The sequence below is a fragment of the Jaculus jaculus genome, chromosome 9 (assembly GCF_020740685.1).
Source record: "Jaculus jaculus isolate mJacJac1 chromosome 9, mJacJac1.mat.Y.cur, whole genome shotgun sequence".
Classification (NCBI taxonomy): Eukaryota; Metazoa; Chordata; class Mammalia; order Rodentia; family Dipodidae; genus Jaculus; species Jaculus jaculus.
In genome coordinates this window covers 87,400,742-87,419,663 of record NC_059110.1, presented here as the reverse complement: position 1 = coordinate 87,419,663, position 18,922 = coordinate 87,400,742, and the positions used below count along the sequence as shown (strand labels likewise).

Below are 18,922 nucleotides of genomic sequence, written 5' to 3'. Positions count from 1 at the left end.
GGGAGAGAGGCTAAAATTGAGAAGCACTTAGTTTATACACAGCAGTGTGCGTGTGTTTGGAACAGAGTGTCATGTAGGCAACTCATCCACCTGCCTCCATCTCCCAAGCACTGGGATCACAAGTGTGTGCCACCATGCCTGTTTATGCGGTGCCAAGGATCAAGCCTAGGGCTTCATACACTATTGACTGAGCCACATTCTCAGCCATCTGTTCTATCTTTTACAAACAATACTGAATCTAATACCGCTAATAGCATTATAGGGTATTATTGGTCTCTGCTTAAGAATAAATAAGCCAGGTGTGGCAGCACACACCTTTAATCTCAGAACTCAGGGGGCAGAAGTAGGAGGATTGCTGTGAGTATGAGAACAACCTGAGACTACATAGTGAATTCCAGGTCAGCCTGGGCTAGATGAGACCCTACCATGAAAAACAGATAAATAACTAAATGAATAGGAGCTGGACAGGTGGCTCAGCATTAAAGATGCTTGCTTGCAATTGCTTGCAAAGCTTGATGACCAGGTTCAGCTCACCAGTACCCACACAACGCCAGATGCACAGTGACGCAGGGGCAGGAGGCCCTGGCATGTCCATTCATTTTCTCGCGCGCGAGTAAATAAATACTCAATCTATTAAAAACACAGAAGTGGGCTGGAGAGATGGCTTAGCGGTTAAGCGCTTGCCTGTGAAGCCTAAGGACCCCGGTTCGAGGCTCGGTTCCCCAGGTTCCACATTAGCCAGATGCACAAGAGGGCGCACGCGTCTGGAGTTCGTTTGCAGAGGCTGGAAGCCCTGGCGCGCCCATTCTCTCTCTCTCCCTCTATCTGTCTTGCTCTCTGTGTCTGTCGCTCTCAAATAAATAAATAAAAAATTTAAAAACACAGAAGTGAGAAGTCTTCTGGTCAGGAGCCTCATGCCACACAGAGCCCTAGCAGCCCAGCCAGAGCATGAAGCTTTGAGTAGAGCACTTTCTCCTGGGTATGGATGAGAAGGCTTGAGAGGCACCGCAGGGCTCTGCCGAGATGAAAGTCATAGCCTACGCATCTCAAGCATTAGGTCACTTTGTGTCAGAGCCACAGTAAAACCTGGAGGCAAGGGTCAGCTGAGGGAATTAATATTTGTATGTGAGTCCAAAACTATGTGCTTCTGAATGCTACAAAGAAAAACCCAGATTCCTAGGAACCAAATAAAGAAAATAAAAAATGTAATATTAAAAAAAAAATGTCGGCTGGAGAGATGGCTTAGCGGTTAAGCGCTCGCCTGTGAAGCCTATGGACCCCGGTTCGAGGCTCGGTTCCCCAGGTCCCACGTTAGCCAGATGCACAAGGGGGCGCACGCGTCTGGAGTTCGTTTGCAGAGGCTGGAAGCCCTGGCGCGCCCATTCTCTCTCTCTCCCTCTATCTGTCTTTCTCTCTGTGTCTGTCGCTCTCAAATAAATAAATAAAAAATGAACAAATAAAATATTAAAAAAAAATGTGTGTGCGCGCACGCATTTGTATGTCTTACTGCTACAGATGACTGTCCCTCTGTTTTACACGGATGGCTCCGGAACTGAACCAGAGCCCAGAGAGTTAGCAAGGAAGGGCCTCTCACCACTGAGCCATCTCCCCAGCCCTGAGATCCAATATCCAATAGACCTTTGGCTGACCTCTTCATGCAGAATCTATAAGTGGGACTAACAATATCTACCTCATAGGGTTTCTGGGATTAAACAATAGAAGAGCTACACAAGGCCTAAACAGGTTCTAGCACAGAGGAAGTGATTAGTAAGTAGTCACTCCTATTCCCAGAATCTCTGGCTCCATGCTTTCTGCTTTACAGGAATTGATGAAAGGAAATGGATTTGTTTACAGCTTGGGCCAGAGCTGGGGAGAGAAAATTTCTCAGCTTCTCTCAACCTTGCTTATAGTATTTTTACAATTTATAGAAAAGGTGAAACAAAGCCAGGAAGTATGTATATGTAGATTTAGCTCCGAGATAAGTTTTATCAGAACTCTGAGATAAATCTTTCCATGAAGACAGTTCCTCCAGCCTATCTATCTCACTCCGGGTCTGGAATTTCCAGGAGAAATTCTAATTCTTTAGGGTCCTTGTTATCTACTAGTAATTTTTTTAATTAGTATCCAAAATAATGGGTTTAGTTATGACAGTTTCATATACTTCTTATCAACTTTATTTATTTACTTATTTGCAAGCAGAGACAGAGGGAAAGTGGGTGCGCCAGGGCCTCCCAGCAGTTGCTGCTGAACCCCAGATGCATGTGCCACTGAGCATCTGGCTTTATGTGGGTACTGAGGAATCGAACTCAGGTTGTTAGGCTTTTCAGGCAAATGCCTTTACCACTGAGCCACGTTTTCAGCCCCTCCCACTTATCATCTTTATGGTAGTTTTACTTCCTATACAGTATGTGTGTGGAGTTGGGATGCATACACAACATATCAACATGCCTTATACATGCTTCCCCAGAGAAGTTATTGAAAAACCAGCACTTACCTAGAAATTCTGGGAATTCCCAGAAATGAGACATAGTTTGCCTCCTCAATCCAATGTGCTATCTCCATTTTACACATCAGAAATCTAAGGGACTCAGCAGCAATAGTTAAGTAGCTTGCTGAAAGATTCGAGGAAATCACGAGTTAATGGTGCATGCTTGTAATCCCAGCACTTGAGAGACAAAGTCAGGAGGAACATGACTTTAAGTCCAATCTGGGCTACATACGACCCTGTCCCGAGAAAAAGGGGTGCTGGAGAGATGGCTTAGCAGTTAAGGCACTTGCCTGAAAAGCCTAAGGACCCAGGTCCAATTCCCCAGTATCCAGGTAAGCCATATGCACATGGTGGCGCATGTGTCTGGAGTTCGTTTGCAGTGGCTGGAGGCCCTGATGCACAGATTCTCTCTCTCAAATAAATAACAGACAACATAGTGAATTCCAGGTCAGCCTGGGCTAGAGTGAGACTCTACCTCGAAAACTGAAAAAAAAAAAGAAAAGTGGAGGCTAATCTGATCCAATGTCCTCTTAGTTTTCCTAAAAGTCTGTCCACCTCATTCTCTGTGAAGTAGTCACAGCATAATGGGTACTCCAAGCATAACTTGATAAAGGGAAATACCAGGGAGGGGAAGGGTGAGTATAAAAAGGGACAGAAAAAAAAAATCATTTTTTTTAAAAAAGGACAGAAAAGAAGACCGAGATGGGTGATTTAAGGAAGGGGTGTTCTTTGTTGCAAGAGTGGGTTCTCTTTGAGGCTACAAGCCTGCATCTCTCCCCAGCACCCACAAATGTGTCCCCCAGAGATGGCTCTGGACTCTGGCTTCTGAGCTCCTGGTGCAACTACCTTGGCAGAAGTGAATATATTCTAAAGAGACCACCTTCCTTTTGGTATCAGACTACTGAGATAATGCATCCCAAGAACCTGGAATTTCTCTAGGAGTCTCACGCCTGGAGAAGGAAAAGACTGGGGCCCTCACAGGAGCCAGAGGAGGCTCCTGTCTTCTGGGAAGAGACTTCACACCATTCTGACAACTTGTCAGTGCACTTTGCAGGACACACTGGAGCTGAGAGGCGCTAGGTCTTTGATGGACAGGACTACACATTGACCAGGACTGATCAGTTCCATATACTTCTTGCCCTCTTTAAACCTCACATCAAGACCTCCAAGACAGACTTGCGGGGAGGGGGCAGACACCAGGCATCTTTATTTGTCCCTCTTCCCAGTGTGGCTACATTGAATAAATCTCCTTTTTCTGCTTCTCACAATTACTTGTCTATTTAATTGGTCTATTGAGACTGGGTGGCTGGGTGTAGACTATTAGGCCCAGGCTCCGGCTTTAACAACTGCAGTAACACCGAGGTCCTAAAATGCCTTTGTGCAGCTCAGGGCTCTGAGGAAGAGGAGTGTTCAAGAGCAAATCCCCAGAGGAAGGAGGCCTGCAGAGCATAACCTTGGAGCGTTCCTGAGGCTCCTTCTCCTGAGCACCACACACAGAGCTTCTGGCAGGCAGGTCCTGGTGTTCCCTAGGGTGCCACTGATGGCTTGATTTTTCACCTGAGCAGATGGACAGAATGTGCCCTTAGTCAAGGAAAGACAGGAGAAGGCACTGGGGAGGGGGTGGCAGAGTGTGGGGAGAGCAGAGCGCCCCGCTCTAGCCCCACCACAGGCCTCGGCATGCAGAGGGTTATCTTGTCTGTCCCCAAGGGGACCTGGGAGACCACCACCTGCCAACGCCACCACATTTCAATTCGTCTCATATACTGGGTCTCCACTCCATTACCCATGGAAATTTGGCTTCATTGATATGAAGGGGCTAATTACTACAGCAGACATAATTACAAGACAAGAAATGGATATACAGACACTGTCAGCAGGGGGGAGGCTGCAGCAGGCACAGGCTGCTCCGTGCTCCTGCCTACAGGGCTAAAGCAGCCCCTAGCAGCCTTGGAAATCGCATTTTACAAAACAGTGAGCTCCTAAAGAGGTCCACAGTGCCAGGCCATTCTGGAAAATCAGTCCAGTTTTGTCTTGGAATTTGCTCCACCATTGGTGACCTGTTCTAACAGGATCTGGGCATAATAAAAGTCATAGAGTCTTAGGCCAGGGAGATGGCTCAGTCAGCAAAGTGCCTGCTATAAGCGTGAGGACCTGAGCTTGGATTCCCAAGCACGCACATAAAAGTTAGGTGTAAGCCGGGCATGGTGGCACACACCTTTAATCCCAGCAATGGTGAGGCAGAGGTAGGAGGATTGCTGTGAGTTCGAGGCCACCCTGAGACTACATAGTGAATTCCAGATCAACCTGGGCTAGAGCGAGACCCTACCTTGAAAAACCAAAAAAACAAACAAACAAACAAAAATAATCCCAGCACTGGGGATCCCTGGGGCTTGCTGGCTGGTCCAGCCCGTGAACACCAGGTTCAGTGAGAGACTTTGTCTCTAAGGTGTGGTCATTGAAGATACCTGGTGTCAACCTCTGGCCTACACCTGCACCTGCACACGTACATATCCCCCCCCCAAGAACATGTATCTACACATACCACACATACATACTGAAACGAATACAGTCTTGTGGGAAAATAGGGCTGGAGAGATGGCTTAGCTGTTAAGGCACTTGCCTGGCAAGCCTAAGAACCTGGGTATGATTTCCCAGAACCTACATAAACCAGTTGCACATGGCGATGCATGTGTCCGGCATTTGTTTGCAGTTGCTAGAGGCCCTAACACATGCATTCTCTCTCCCTCTCTCATCTTGCTAATAAATCAATAAATAAAAATAAAGTGTGTTTTTAGAAAAGGAAGGTAACAGAATGAAGATAGATCCTATGAGCAGTTTACTGGAGAGACATGTAGAAATTATAGGGCATTCGTAGCTGCTTTTCTTGGTGGTTAGGTGAATCCCATTAAAGTCCACATCTGGTAGGATCCTTAAGACACAGGCAAAAGGACTCCTTTTTAGAGTGAGTCTTTATAGCTTATTTTTTTCATTAGAGTAATATGCCTTAATTCATGCACATAAAGAGACAATAAAGTGAAAAAGGTTATCGTTATTAACCAAAGATAAATTAACAAGATCTAAGTTTTATGAGCCAGGTGTGGAGTGCACTTATTTCCATTCCCAGCACTTGGGAGGTTGAGACAGGAGTATCTCAAGTTCAAAGTCAGCCTGGTCTGTGTGGGGAAATCCCATCCCAAAAACAAAACAAACAAAAAAACGGGGCTAGGAAAGATGGTCCCGTGGATAAAGCGCTTGCTGGGCAAGCGGGAGGACCTGACTTAGGATCCTGAGACCTCACTTAAAAGCTGGAAGCTGGCCTGGAGAGATGGCTTAGCGGTTAAGCACTTGCCTGTGAAGCCTAAGGACCCCGGTTCAAGGCTCGATTCCCCAGGACCCACGTAAGCCAGATGCACAAGGGGGCGCACGCATTTGGAGTTCGTTTGCAGTGGCTGGAGGCCCTGGCGCGCCCATTCTCTCCCTCTCTCTCTCTCTCTTTCTCTCTCTCTGCCTCTTTCTCTTTCTGTCTCTCAAATAATAAATAAAAGTAAACAAAAAATTTAAAAAAAAAAAAGATGGGGCTGGAGAGATGGCTTAGCGGTTAAGCGCTTGCCTGTGAAGCCTAAGGACCCCGGTTCGAGGCTCGGTTCCCCAGGTCCCACGTTAGCCAGATGCACAAGGGGGCGCACGCGTCTGGAGTTCGTTTGCAGAGGCTGGAAGCCCTGGCGCGCCCATTCTCTCTCTCTCCCTCTATCTGTCTTTCTCTCTGTGTCTGTCGCTCTCAAATAAATAAATAAATAAATTTAAAAAAAAAAAAAAAAAGCTGGAAGCTGTGGTGGGAACTGTGACGAGAGGCACAGACTGGAGACACTTCCTGTGGCCAGCCTGTACACAGGCGCGGTGAACGAGAAACCCTAGGCAGGCAAGGAACAAAACCCAACATCGCTCTCTTTTCTTCTTTCTTTTTAAATTATGTTTTTGTTTGTTTGCCAAGGTAGGGTCTCACTCCAGCCCAGGGGCAGACCTGGAATTCACTATGTAGTCTCACGCAGGGTGGCCTTGAACTCATGGCAGTCCTACCACCTCTGCCTCCCCAGGGCTGGGACTAAAGGCATGCACCACCACGGCTGGCCCCAACGTAGATTTCTGGCTTTCATGTGCCACCAAAGCACCTACGCGTGTACACAAACACATCATTCACACACACCAAAAACACACTCAGTGCCGAGCACTAAGCTCTGCCTTCATCACTTGTTCACTCACTGTCACAAGTCCTGTGAGGAGGGCGAGGTCCCCAACCCCAACTTGTAGATAAGGAACCAGGTGTCCAAGCTCCTAGATGTGAATGCAGGAACCTCAGGCAGTCTAAATCCTGAGTCTGGATTCTCAAGAGCCATGAGGAAAAAAACCCCAAGTCAGAAACGGGGGCTGGAGGAGTGGCTTAGCAGTTAAGGGATTTGCCTGCAAAGCCTAAGGACCAGGGTCAATTACCCAGGACCCACACAAGCCAGATGCAATATGGTGGTGCAAGCTTGTGCAGTTCCTTTGCAGTGGCTGGAGGCCCTGGTGCGCCCATTCTATCTCTGTCTGTCACAAATAAATAAAAAAATGTATGTTTTTAGGGCTGAAGAGATGGCTTAGTGGTTAAGGCACTTGCCTGCAAAGCCAAAGGACCCAGGTTCGACTCCCCAGGACCCACATTAACCAGATGCACAAGGGGGCACACAAGTCTGGAGTTCGTTTGCAGTGGCTGGAGGCCCTGGCGTACCCATTCTCCCTCTCTCCCTCTCTCTACCTGCCTATTTCTGTATCTGTCTCTCTCAAATAAATAAATAAAAATAATATATATATATATATATATATATATATATATATATATATATATACACACACACATACATACATTTATTTATTTATTTATTTATTTATTCATTTATTTATTTTAATGGTAACCCCTTTAAAAAGTCTTAAAAAGTGCCAGGCATGGTGACACACGCCTTTAATCCCAGCACTCAGAGGCAGAGGTAGAAGGATCACTGTGAGTTCGAGGCCACCCTGAGAAATACAAAGTGAACTCCAGGTCAGCCTGAGCTAGAGTGAAATCCTACCTCGGAAAAGCAAAAAAAAAAAAAAAAAAAAAGTCTTAAAAATATCACTTCCTGGACTCCAGCTCACACGTCCTGATAGGCCTATCTTTAGGAAGTAAAACGTAGGAAAAGGGCACTTGGGGTGAGCATGCCTGGCCGGGATGCGGGCGGGCGCGGCGGGGCGCGGCGGGGGCGGGGCGTTCGGAGGCCACGCCCCCCTGCGCGAGGCCCGCCCCCGAGCCTGCCTCCGCGCGCCGGCGCGCTTCTCCTTCCGGTCGGGCCGCGGCGTGGGCCTCATGGAGGCGGTTCGCGCGGACGCCAGCGGCGGCGGCAGCGGCAGCGGCAGCGGAGGAGGGGCAGCGGCGCTGCAGGCCGAGGGGCGGCCGGCGCCCGAGGCGAGGGTGCACTTCCGAGTCACCCGCTTCATCATGGAGGCGGGCGTCAAGCTGGGGATGCAGTCGATCCCCATCGCCACCGCTTGCACCATCTACCACAAGTTCTTCTGCGAGATCAACCTGGAGGCTTACGACCTCTACCTAGTCGCCATGTCCTCCATCTACCTGGCTGGCAAAGTGGAGGAGCAACACCTGCGTACCCGTGACATCATCAACGTGTCGCACAGGTACTTTAACCCGAGCAGCGAGCCTCTGGAGCTGGACTCGCGCTTCTGGGAGCTCCGAGACAGCATCGTGCAGTGTGAGCTTCTCATGCTGAGAGTTCTGCGCTTTCAGGTCTCCTTCCAGCACCCCCACAAGTACCTGCTCCACTACCTCATTTCGCTCAAGAACTGGCTGAATCGATACAGCTGGCAGCGAACCCCCATTTCCGTCACCGCCTGGGCCCTGTTGCGCGACAGCTACCACGGGGGGCTGTGCCTCCGCTTCCAGGCTCAGCACCTGGCCGTAGCGGTGCTCTACCTGGCCCTGCAGGTCTATGGAGTCGAGGTGCCCGCCGAGGGCGAGGCCCAGAAGCCATGGTGGCAGGTGTTTAGTGACGACCTTACCAAGCCTATCATTGATAATATTGTGTCTGATCTCATTCAGATCTATGCCATGGACACTGAGATCCCCTAAGGCCTTGACCCAGGCCCGAACAGCGAGAAAGCTGGGGACGATCAAGCTACCTGGGTATGGTGCCACCCCATGTCTCTGTGACAACATGTCTCCAGGGTACCGCCTTGAAGGATTCCTTGGGCTGCTGATGAAAGTAATGAGATGCTGGCCCAAAAGCTGCTGCCGTGGGGACAGGACAGGAGCTCACCCGCACAACTTCCTGAAAGGCTGCATCTGCTTTTGTCCCTTGAGAGGGCTGCCGTAGACACGTGGACAACGGCAGTGGGAGTGAGAAGTTCCCGCCAGGAAGGTTGAAGCACTGATAAGACTGAGCATCCCAAGGGCGTTTTGGTTTAAGCCAGATTTATAGAAGTATGAATGTGAAACGTATAGAATCTTATTTTGTATAATGAATTTTACAAATAAACATATGGGAAAAGTTTAATGCACAAAGGTCTGCTTTGTAGTATTATTTAGTTATAATGGGCGGAATACTGGAAAATAAGTTATCAGCATTGGGGGAATAGTTGCTTATGATACATCTATAAGTAGAGTATGATTCAACCACTAAAACATACCTATAGAGGATTTGTGGATAAAGCATCAGATAGGCTGAAAAAATAGGATTCACGTGGCTGGGGAGATGGTTGAGTGATCAAAAGCACTTGTTTGCAAAGCCAGCTGAGCTGGGGTTCAACTTCCCATCACCCTAATAAAGCCAGATGCAAAAAGTGGTGCAAGGGTCTGGTATTCATTTGCAGCACACGAAGGCAAAATAAACATTTTTAAAAAAATGGGCTCAGTAGCTAGTTAAGGCGCTTGCCTGTGAAACCTAAGGACCCAGGTTTGATTCCCTAGTACCTACCTAAGCCAGATGCACAAAGTGGCACATACATCTGGAGTTTTTTGCAGTGGATGAGGGCCCTGGGTTGACCATTCTCTCTCTCCCTCTTTCGTCCTGCCTCTCAAATATATATATATATATATATATATATATATATATATATATATTTAAAAACATTGATTCAGGGCTGGAGAGATGAAGGCACTTGCCTGTAAGGCTGAAGGACCCAGGTTCAATTCCCCAGGACCCACATAAGCCAGATACAGAAGGTGATACATTTGTCTGGAGTTTGTTTGCAGCATGTGGAGGCCCTGGTGTACCCATTCCCTCCCCCCCTCCACCTTTCTTTCAAATAAATAAGTAAAATTTTTTAAATGGATTCAAAGAGCCGGGTGTGGTGGCACACACCTGTAGTCTCAGGTGGCAGAGGTAGGAGGATTGCCATGAATTCAAGGCCACCTTGAGATTACATAGTTGCAGGTCAGCCTGGGTTAGAATGAGACCCTGCATCAAAAAAGTTAAAAAAAAAAAAAAAAGATTCAAAGAGATGTATTCAAATAGTCATTAAAAAAGGAATAGATAAAGGAAAACACAAAAATCAAAATGTAATTTGGTTTCAATGCATAATTTTGTAACTAAGGTATAATTTTCTGTCTTTTGTTTGTTACAGCTCTTTATTGTTTGTAGTCTTCCTCAGGCGCAGCTCATGATCTTTTTTAAAAAAAAAAAATTATTTTTGTTTATTTGAGGTATGGTCTCACTCTGGCCCAGGCTGACCTAGAATTCACTATGTAGTCTCAGGATGGCCTCGAACTCATGGAGATCCTCCTACCTCTGTCTCCCGAGTGCTGGGATCAACGGGCCCACGATTTTTATAGTGAGGTCTTGCCTGTCTGTCCTCACAGATGTCTTTTTAAAAAGAATCACCATCATAGTTTTTTATCTCCATAAGTTTTCACACAAGGAGCTTCCCTTAAACAGAATACACCTGTGCCAAAGTTGCTGCTGGGTCCTCATTGATGGCATCAGTGCAAAGTGAGGGCCCTTTTGAATACCAGGTAAAGGGCTGGGCATGGTGTGCTAACCTTGCACAGAGAAAATGGAGGCAGTAGGATCCTAAGCCAACCTAGACTAGAGTAAGATTGCCTCAAAAATAAAATTACACCCATGTGTGGTGGTACCCGCCTTGAATCCCAGCACTCTGGAGGCAAAGGAAGGAGGATCAAGTCTAGCCTGGGAATACAGAGTGAGTTCTAGTTTAGCCTGGGCTAGACTGAGACCCTGTCTCAAAAAAAAATTTTTTTTAATTACATACATACACACACACACATATATACACACACATTTATCATTCATGCACATACACATGTGTCTGGAAAACTGAGGCCCAAACAAATAAGTGGGACAGCAGCAAGTTAGTCGTTGGCTAGAGAAAGAACTGAAAACCAAGTCATCCAGGACTCTGACTTGAAGGAGGAGAGCTTGGGAATGAATAGAATTTTCCTTGTTGGTGTGGGATGGCAGCCCCTGTGATCAGGCGGTAATGATAGGTCAGTAGTCTCTGGTGCCTATGGCGGAGAGGACGCGTGGGCTTGTCTTCAGCCTGCTTGGTGGTTGACAGGCTTGCTCTGTGAAGCACGGGAAGCTCCTATACTCAGGACTCCCTGTCCCACGCTCGAGAAGCTTCCATGGCAAATCTGTGGTCTGCCAGACTCCACCACACCCTGCGCACCTGTGCGACCCTCCGCAAGTTACTTTCCGGAGCTGGATTGTGAGGAAGAAATGTGGGAGTGACGGCAAAGCCTGGCGCCTCTGTTTCTTTTGAGAAAAGCTCAGCCTGGCCTTGGAGCTTTAACAGTGTTGGTCCTCCCGACTCCAGGGACCTTTCCCCAGATGACAGCAGTTCCGGCTGGTGCTCCCCTGAGTGAGTCAGCCCATGAGAGACAGCTGCCATTTCAGATTTCTGTACCGGCTGCTGTCTAATGTCACAAGGCCGACTTTGGGGGAGACACCTGCACCGGTGGCGGGGATCTGCTATCCTGGAAAGACAGACCCGAGTCAGGTAGCTGGGGAGTGTGGCCTTGTCAAGGAAGGTGGCTAGGCGACAAGCAGAAGCTCAATGACTCTGTGGGATATGTTGGGGCCCGAATAGGATTTCCCTTGGGGGACACTGCTGCATGTCACTGCTAGGATCACTGAGGAAGGAGCGAAGGGAACCAGACGGCAAAGAGAGCAGATGCATGTGGACTTTGGGACAAGAAGAAAAACAGAGTTTTGCTCGAGTGAACTCAGCCAAGTGTTAACAAGTCTCTGAGATAGTTTGGTAAGAGTGCTGGGCATGGCAGGGCCCACCTTTAGTGCCAGCACTAGCGAGGCTGAGGTAGGAGGGTCTCTGGGAATTTGAGGCCAGCTTGAAGCTACCTAGTGAATTCCAGGTCAGCCTGGCCTAGAGTAAGACCTTACCTCAAAAACAAAACAACAACAACAACAAAAAGCCAAGTATGGAAGGAGTGGCACACTATTATGAAAAAGGTATGCTCTGGGCCTGGAAATCCATTCCTGGGATAGTCCAGGTGACTCCTCGGAGAGATTTTTTTTTTTTCTCTTGTCAATTCACCATAGTACCAAATCTGCCCATGGCCTGGGAACTTCTCAGACCTAGTTTATTGGTGATGCAGGATTTTAGGGTTCAGGAGAGGTCCCCCAGGCCTGTGAACCTCAACTTCTGGGTCCTTATCCTATTTAGCAAAAAATTGATAAAACATACTCAGAAGAGTAAAATATGAATTATTATGTTTATTTAGGGGAGAAAACGTGAATTATGAGGTGGGGCATTAAGATCCTGGGAAGAGGCTAACTGAAAGACTGAAGCCAGAGGACAGTATTCCTCCTTGCCTGGCTGGAAGGAGAGATGGCGAGAACGTCCATCACAGAGGCTCATACACCCACGACCTCAAGGCTAAGCATAAATGTGAACCAAAGGGGCTGGAGGGTTAAGCGGTTATGGTGCTTGCCTGCAAAGCCAAGGGATCCAGGTTCAATTCCCCAAGACCCACCTAAGCCAGATGTACAAAGTGATGCATGAATCTGGAGTTCGTCTGCAGTGACAGAAGGCCCTGGTGCTCTGTCTCTCAAATAAATAATTAAATTAAGAACCAGAAGATCTCCTTAACAGAAAAAAGACCAGACTGGATTCAGAAATAGTGAAGGACTCCGAGATCAAAGAAAAATCAAACATGTAGTCAAAAGTGAGAAAGTAGAAGGCAAGCAGAAAACTACTCAGGCCAAGAGAAGTGCTCTTCCCTTCCCAGCCTGGCTGAGAAGGGAGCTCTCCACAGCCTTAGGTGGGTGTTCAGCCAGGGGAGACCCAGGGGAAGAAAGCCGGAGGCCTGGCCCATGGGAGTACCCTCCTACCAGACATTAAAGGTGAGCCTTATTAACAGACCCAGGTATGTAAGAAGAGACCTTATTGGTTTGTGGATTCAAGAGGCAAGGTCAAGATCTGATTAGTTGGTGAACTCAGTGGGCTGATGCAAAGGGGGGGACTCAATTGAGAAATAAGCCGGAAGTTCCTGCTAGGGAGTCACTGACTTCCTGCTAGGGAGTGTCACAGACAGCCATCTTGGATGAGCCAGGCACAGAGGCACGTTCCAGTTTTGCCAGGGTGGATAGAATGGCATCTTCTTGTTAACTTCTTTGGGGTTCTGTTCATAACTGCCTATACAAAACTATCTTAGGTTGTTCAGATTGTTAAGGCACTTGTCTGCAAAACCTAATGACCTGGGTTCGATTTCCCAGTACCCACATAAAGCCAGAAGCAGAGTGGCACATGCATCTGGAGTCCATTTGCAGTGGCTGGAGGCCCTGGCATGCCCAGTCTCTCTCTTCTTTTGTGTTTTTGTTTTTGTTTTTTTTTTTAAACAAAACATTTTATTTATCTATTTTATTTATTTCAGACAGAGAGAGAGAGGCAGAGAGAGAATGGGCATACCAGGGCCTCTGGCCACTGCAAACGAACACCAGACACATGCGCCACCATGTGCATCTGGCTTATGTGGGACCTGGAGAATAGAACCTGAACCTGGGTCCTTAGGCTTTGCAGGCATATGCCTTACCCGCTAAGCCATCTCACCAGTCCTGTTTTATTTTTCTTTTGTTTGTTTTTTTGGTTTGTCTTTGAGGTAGGGTTTCACTCTAGTCCAGGCTGACCTGGAACTCACTGTGTAGAAAAAGCAATCTTAGGGCTGGAGGGAAGGTTCCGTGGTTAAGGCACTTGCCTGCAAAGCCTAGTGACCCATAAAGCCAGATGCACAAAGTAGTGCGTGCATTTGGAGTTCATTTGCAGCTGTCTTTCTCAAAAAAATAGAAATCAATTGCTTGGGGCCTGGTGTGGTGGTGCAGGTCCATAACCCCAGTATTTCAAGGCAGAGGCAGGAAGATAGAGAGTGAAGATTGTCTGAGCTACAACAGACCCTGTCCCACACACAGAAAAGGAATTGCTTGATTTTTACTTCTTTTTTTTTTTGTTGTTGTTTTTGTTTTTGTTTTTTTGAGGTAGGGTCTCACTCTGGTCCAGGCTGACCTGGAATTAACTCTGTAGTCTCAGGGTGGCCTTGAACTCACTGCGATCCTCCTACCTCTGCCTCCCAAGTGCTGGGATTAAAAGCATGTGCCACCACACCCAGCTCTACTTCTTTTTTTTTTTTTTTCTCCCTTATTTTTAAAAATATCTTTTGTTGTTGTTGTTGCTGCTGCTGTTTATATTTTAGAGGTAGGGTTTCACTGTAGTCCAGGCTGGCCTGGAATTCACTATGTAGTCTCAGAATGACCTCAAACTCATGGTGATCTTCCTACCTCTGCCTCCCAAGTGCTGGGATTAAGGACGTGTGCCACCATGCCCAGCTAAAAAAATTTTTTTGCAAGCAGAGATTGAGAGAGAGAGAGAATGGGCACACCAAGGTCGCCAATCATTACAAACAAACTCCAGATGCATGTACCACTTTCCTATTTGTTTGTTTGTTTTCCTAGCTTGTGCTAGGATTACAGGCATGAGTCACCATGCCTAGCTCAGTTTTTGCTTTTCGATTTAAAATCCCTCTGGTGATGGCTGCTTGGTCACTTCCAACAGTACTGCAGGTAGTGAGTGGGCTAAGAGGTCCCAAATTTTAGTCACATCATGGATGGTTTTCATTTTATTGTAAGTGGTTCATCTAAACCATTGTATAAGCATGTAAAGACTTTGGCTCTTGGGGCTGGAGAGATGGCTTAGCGGTTAAGGTGCATGCCTGCAAAGCCTAAGGACCCAGGTTTGATTCTCCAGGTCCCATGTAAGCAAGATGCACACGGTGGCGCATGCATCTGGAGCTCGTTTGCAATGGCATAGAGACACTAATGTGCCCATTCTCATTCTCTCTCTCTCTCTCCCTCTCTCTATCTCTAATAAATAAATAAGTAAAAATAAGATCTTTTTAAAAAATTAATAAATAAAATAAAAAGTTATATCAAAAAGACTTTGGCTCATAAATTGTTGTTAGAAAATTTTAAGTGCCAGGGATGGGATACCTTCCAGTGAGTTGTTGGCCAGGGAGGTCCCTGATGCCCCCAAAACATAAAAGGCCATTGCCGAGGCCCTTGGTTTCCCACCAAGAATAGATGGTAAGACCCTATTGCTGAAGACTCCACATACCTGGGCTGCAAGGCCACTGAGAAATCCTGCTGGAACTGAGCTGATAACCTCTTCCATGTAGACCAGCTGACAGAAAGCTGGAAGAAGCCATTCTGCATACAGTTCAATGAGAGAAAGAGAAATCACCAGTGAAGATACTCAACAGTGGACACTGCAAGCTTTGTATTTGGCCAGCCAGGCCAAATGAGCCAATGGGTGCAATAGTAACACGTCTGTCATGGTGGAAACCAACTGCCCTCTAATTGGACTGGAGGCCCGCTCCATGGGAGGGAATACATCCCTGATACTGAAAACTTAAAACAGGGGTAGTCATGAGCCCTAGGGGTATAACATCTGCTGCTGTCTGGATAAATGCATATACTATGCTTATCAAACTGCCCAGTAAGCACTTCTCTTAATGTTCATTCCCTTATATTAATGCTACTCTCATTTTTGGTAGAGAATCTTCTCTTTTCAAATGGCAGTGACCTTGGGATGACTCAGAAGGCATCATGGTGCTGGAAAGAAGTGACCACACTGCTCAGTACTGCAATATTTTTATCACACCTTCCAAGGCTCAGGGTCTCATGTGGAAGAGGTGGCGGAAAGAATGTAAGAGCCAAAGGAAGGGTAGGACTCCTTACAACGTGTTCCCCCCAGACACAAAATGGCCTGGATATCCATGACCTCACAGTGCCTGACAATACCTACACAAGACCATCATAAGACGAGGGAAAGATCATAACATCAAAATAAAAGAGTGACTGATTGAGATGGGGAGGGTATATGGTGGAGAATGGAGTTTCAAAGGGGAAAGTGGGGGGAGGGAAGGTATTACCATGGGATATTTTTTGTAATCATGGAAGTTGTTAATAAAAATTTGGGAAAATAAAAAAGACTTTGGCTCTTGAAACCCTTACTTGGCTTCATGGTCTGAATATGTGAGTCCTCATTATCATATACAGGCAACATATTTGAGGACTAGATGAAATAGGTGAGTGTGAGAGAGAGAGAGAGAGAGAGAGAGAGTGTGTGTGTGTGTGTGTGTGTGTGTGTGAATTCTCAGGCCAGTACCTCACAAATCACCCAACAAGCCATCATTCCATCTCTTTTACCTACTTCTTGAGCAATAAATGCGGGCAGAAGATCTAGGGATAGTAGCCCTTGTAGAAATACGGCTGGACCATGGCCTAGAAAAGAAGTGGAAACTGAGGAATGGTGAATGGAAGGTGGGGCTAGGGACCTATGAAGCTGAGAATTCCCCGTTATTGACGAAAGATCTTTATTGGGTCTCCCCCACTGGGCTGAGCATTGTATTCAGTTCCTGCTTTTAGGGAACAGAATGAGGTCTAGACACATTAAGAATCCAATTATGTTATCTGTCAGGTCTCAGCCAAGTGAATGTAATGTGGGACCCCACTAACAGTTTTTTGTTTTTTGGTTTTTTTTTTTTTTTTTTTTTTGCTTTTTGGTGTTTTGAGGTAGGGTCTCACTCTAGCCCAGGCTGACCTGGAACTCACTCTGTATTCTCAGGGTGTCCTCTAACTCACAGCGATTCTCCTGAGTGCTGGGATTAAAGGTGTGTGCCACCATGCCCAGCTTCCCATTAACTTTTACTACCCACATGACCTCAATCTCCCTTATTTTTTAAAAAAATTTAAATTTATTTGTAAGGAGAGAGAGAGACAACGGGTGCACCAAGGTTACCAACCATTGCAAACAAACTCCAGATGCATGTACCACTTTGTGTATATGGTTTTATGTGGAGACTGGGGAATCAAACCCAGGTCATTAGGCTTTACAAGCAAGTGCCTTAACTGCTGAGTCATCTCCCAGGCCCCTCAATCTCTTACTAAAGGCATCCCTGTGTGAGTTAATGCAGCACTTCTGGGAAAGTCTCAAATGCCCATAAAACAATCATACGATCACTCACGTTCTCTCCCATCCCAGGTGCCCCATTCCATGGCAACATCTGAAGGGGATCCTTAAGTGTCCTTTCAGAGATTCTCAGTAACTTGATGAGGAGCCTGGTTCCCAGGTCTCTCAATATGACCATTGTCCAAAGCTTAGAACACAAGCTCTGTGTCACATTTTGTTTTCTGGGACCCAAAGAAACACTATTTGAATCCAGAGTTCATAAAATCACCCAAATGATTTTCTAACCTTCCATTCTTCCCCTCTGTGACCCTCCTGTCCTTGTAGGCAACTGACTACCTCTTCCCCAGGAAAATGGCCAGTTAGCCAAGAAAAGCTGCATCAGTGATAGGGATGGGACACCTTCCAGTGAGTTGTTGGCCAGGGAGGTCCCTGATACCCCCAAAACGTTACGGGCCATTGCCAAGACTCTTGGTTTCTCACCAGAGCTAGATGGTAAGACCCTATTGCTGAAGACTCCACATGCCTGGGCTGTAAGGCCACTGAGAAATCCTGCTGGAGCTGAGCTGAAAACTTCCTCCATGGAGACCAGCTGACAGAAAGCTGGAAAAAGCCACACTGCATGCAGTTCCACAGGAGAGGCATGCCAGTAACGGGGGAAACCGACCACTCTCTAATTGGACTGGAGGCCAACTCCACAGGAGGGAATACACACCTGATACTGAAAACCCAGTCAAAAGACGATGGCTGTGGAGGTCATGAGCCCTAGGGGAGTAACGCCTGTTGTTGTCTGGCTAAATGTATTTATTATGCTCACCAAACTTCCCTGGAAGCAATTTTTTAAATGCTTATATCCATATATTAGTGCTACTCTCACTTTTGGTTAGAGAAGCTTCTCTTTTCAGATGGTGGTGACCACTGGGATGACTCAAAAGTCACCTTAGGCCGGGCATAGTGGTGCACGCCTTTAATCCCAGCACTTGAAAGGCAGAGGTAGGAGGATCGCCGTGAGTTTGAGGCTAGCCTGATACTACATACAGAATCCCAGATCAGCCTGGGCTAGAGTGAAACCCTACCTCCAACCCCCCCCCCAAAAAAAGAAGTCACCATGGTGCTGAGAAAAAGTGGTAGTGGAGTGTTCAGCACTGAGACGTGTCTACTGTGGATAAGGAGGCAGAAAGAATGAAAGAGCCAACGAAAGGGTAGGACTTCTTCCAGACACAAAATGGTGTTGATATCCATGACCTCTCAGTGCCTGACACTACAAACACAAGACCTTCATAATAGGAGGAAAAGATGATAATATCAAAATAGAAGAGAGACTAATTGGAAAGGGAGGGGAAATTCAGTCGAGGGTAGATTTGAGAGGGAGAGAATGGGAGTGGAAGAGGGGAATTATCATGGTTTATTGTTTATACTTATAGAAGCTGTTGATAAAGATTTTTTGTTTTTTTTTTATGAGAGAGAGAGAGTGTGTGTGTCCTCAAGAGAATTGGCATGCCTCTAGCCATTGCAATCGAATTCCAGATGCAAGTGCCACTTTGTGTGTGTACATGCGTGACCTTGTGCATCTGGTTTACGTGGGTTCTGGGGAGTTAAACCTGGGTCCTTAGGTTTTGCAGGCAAGTTCCTTAACTGTTAAACCTAAGGACCCAGACTTGATTCCCCAGGACCCACATAAGCCAGATGCACAATGTGTCGTATGCGTCTGGAGTTCATTTGCAATGGCTAGAGACCCTGGCATGCCCATTCTCTCTCTCTATCTGCCTCTTTCTCTCAACTAAATAAATAAATACATTTTAAGGTGTTTTTTGGTGTTGTTTTTTTTTTTCCTGGTTTTGCAAGGTAGGGTTTCACTCTAGTCCAGGCAGGCTGACCTGGAATTCACTATGTAGTCTCAGGTTGGCCTCAAAC

The 18,922-nt window shown here is 46.8% G+C and overlaps 1 protein-coding gene across 1 annotated transcript; it reads left to right on the top strand.

Annotated features, from left to right (window-relative positions):
* The first annotated feature begins 7,733 nt into the window (after positions 1-7,733).
* LOC101610167 (cyclin-Q) lies at positions 7,734-9,077 on the top strand. The gene has a single exon (XM_045159539.1). It carries the CDS (start codon positions 7,734-7,736, stop codon positions 8,643-8,645), a length of 912 nt encoding a protein of 303 aa, XP_045015474.1. The 3' UTR covers positions 8,646-9,077.
* The last annotated feature ends 9,845 nt before the right edge of the window (positions 9,078-18,922 follow it).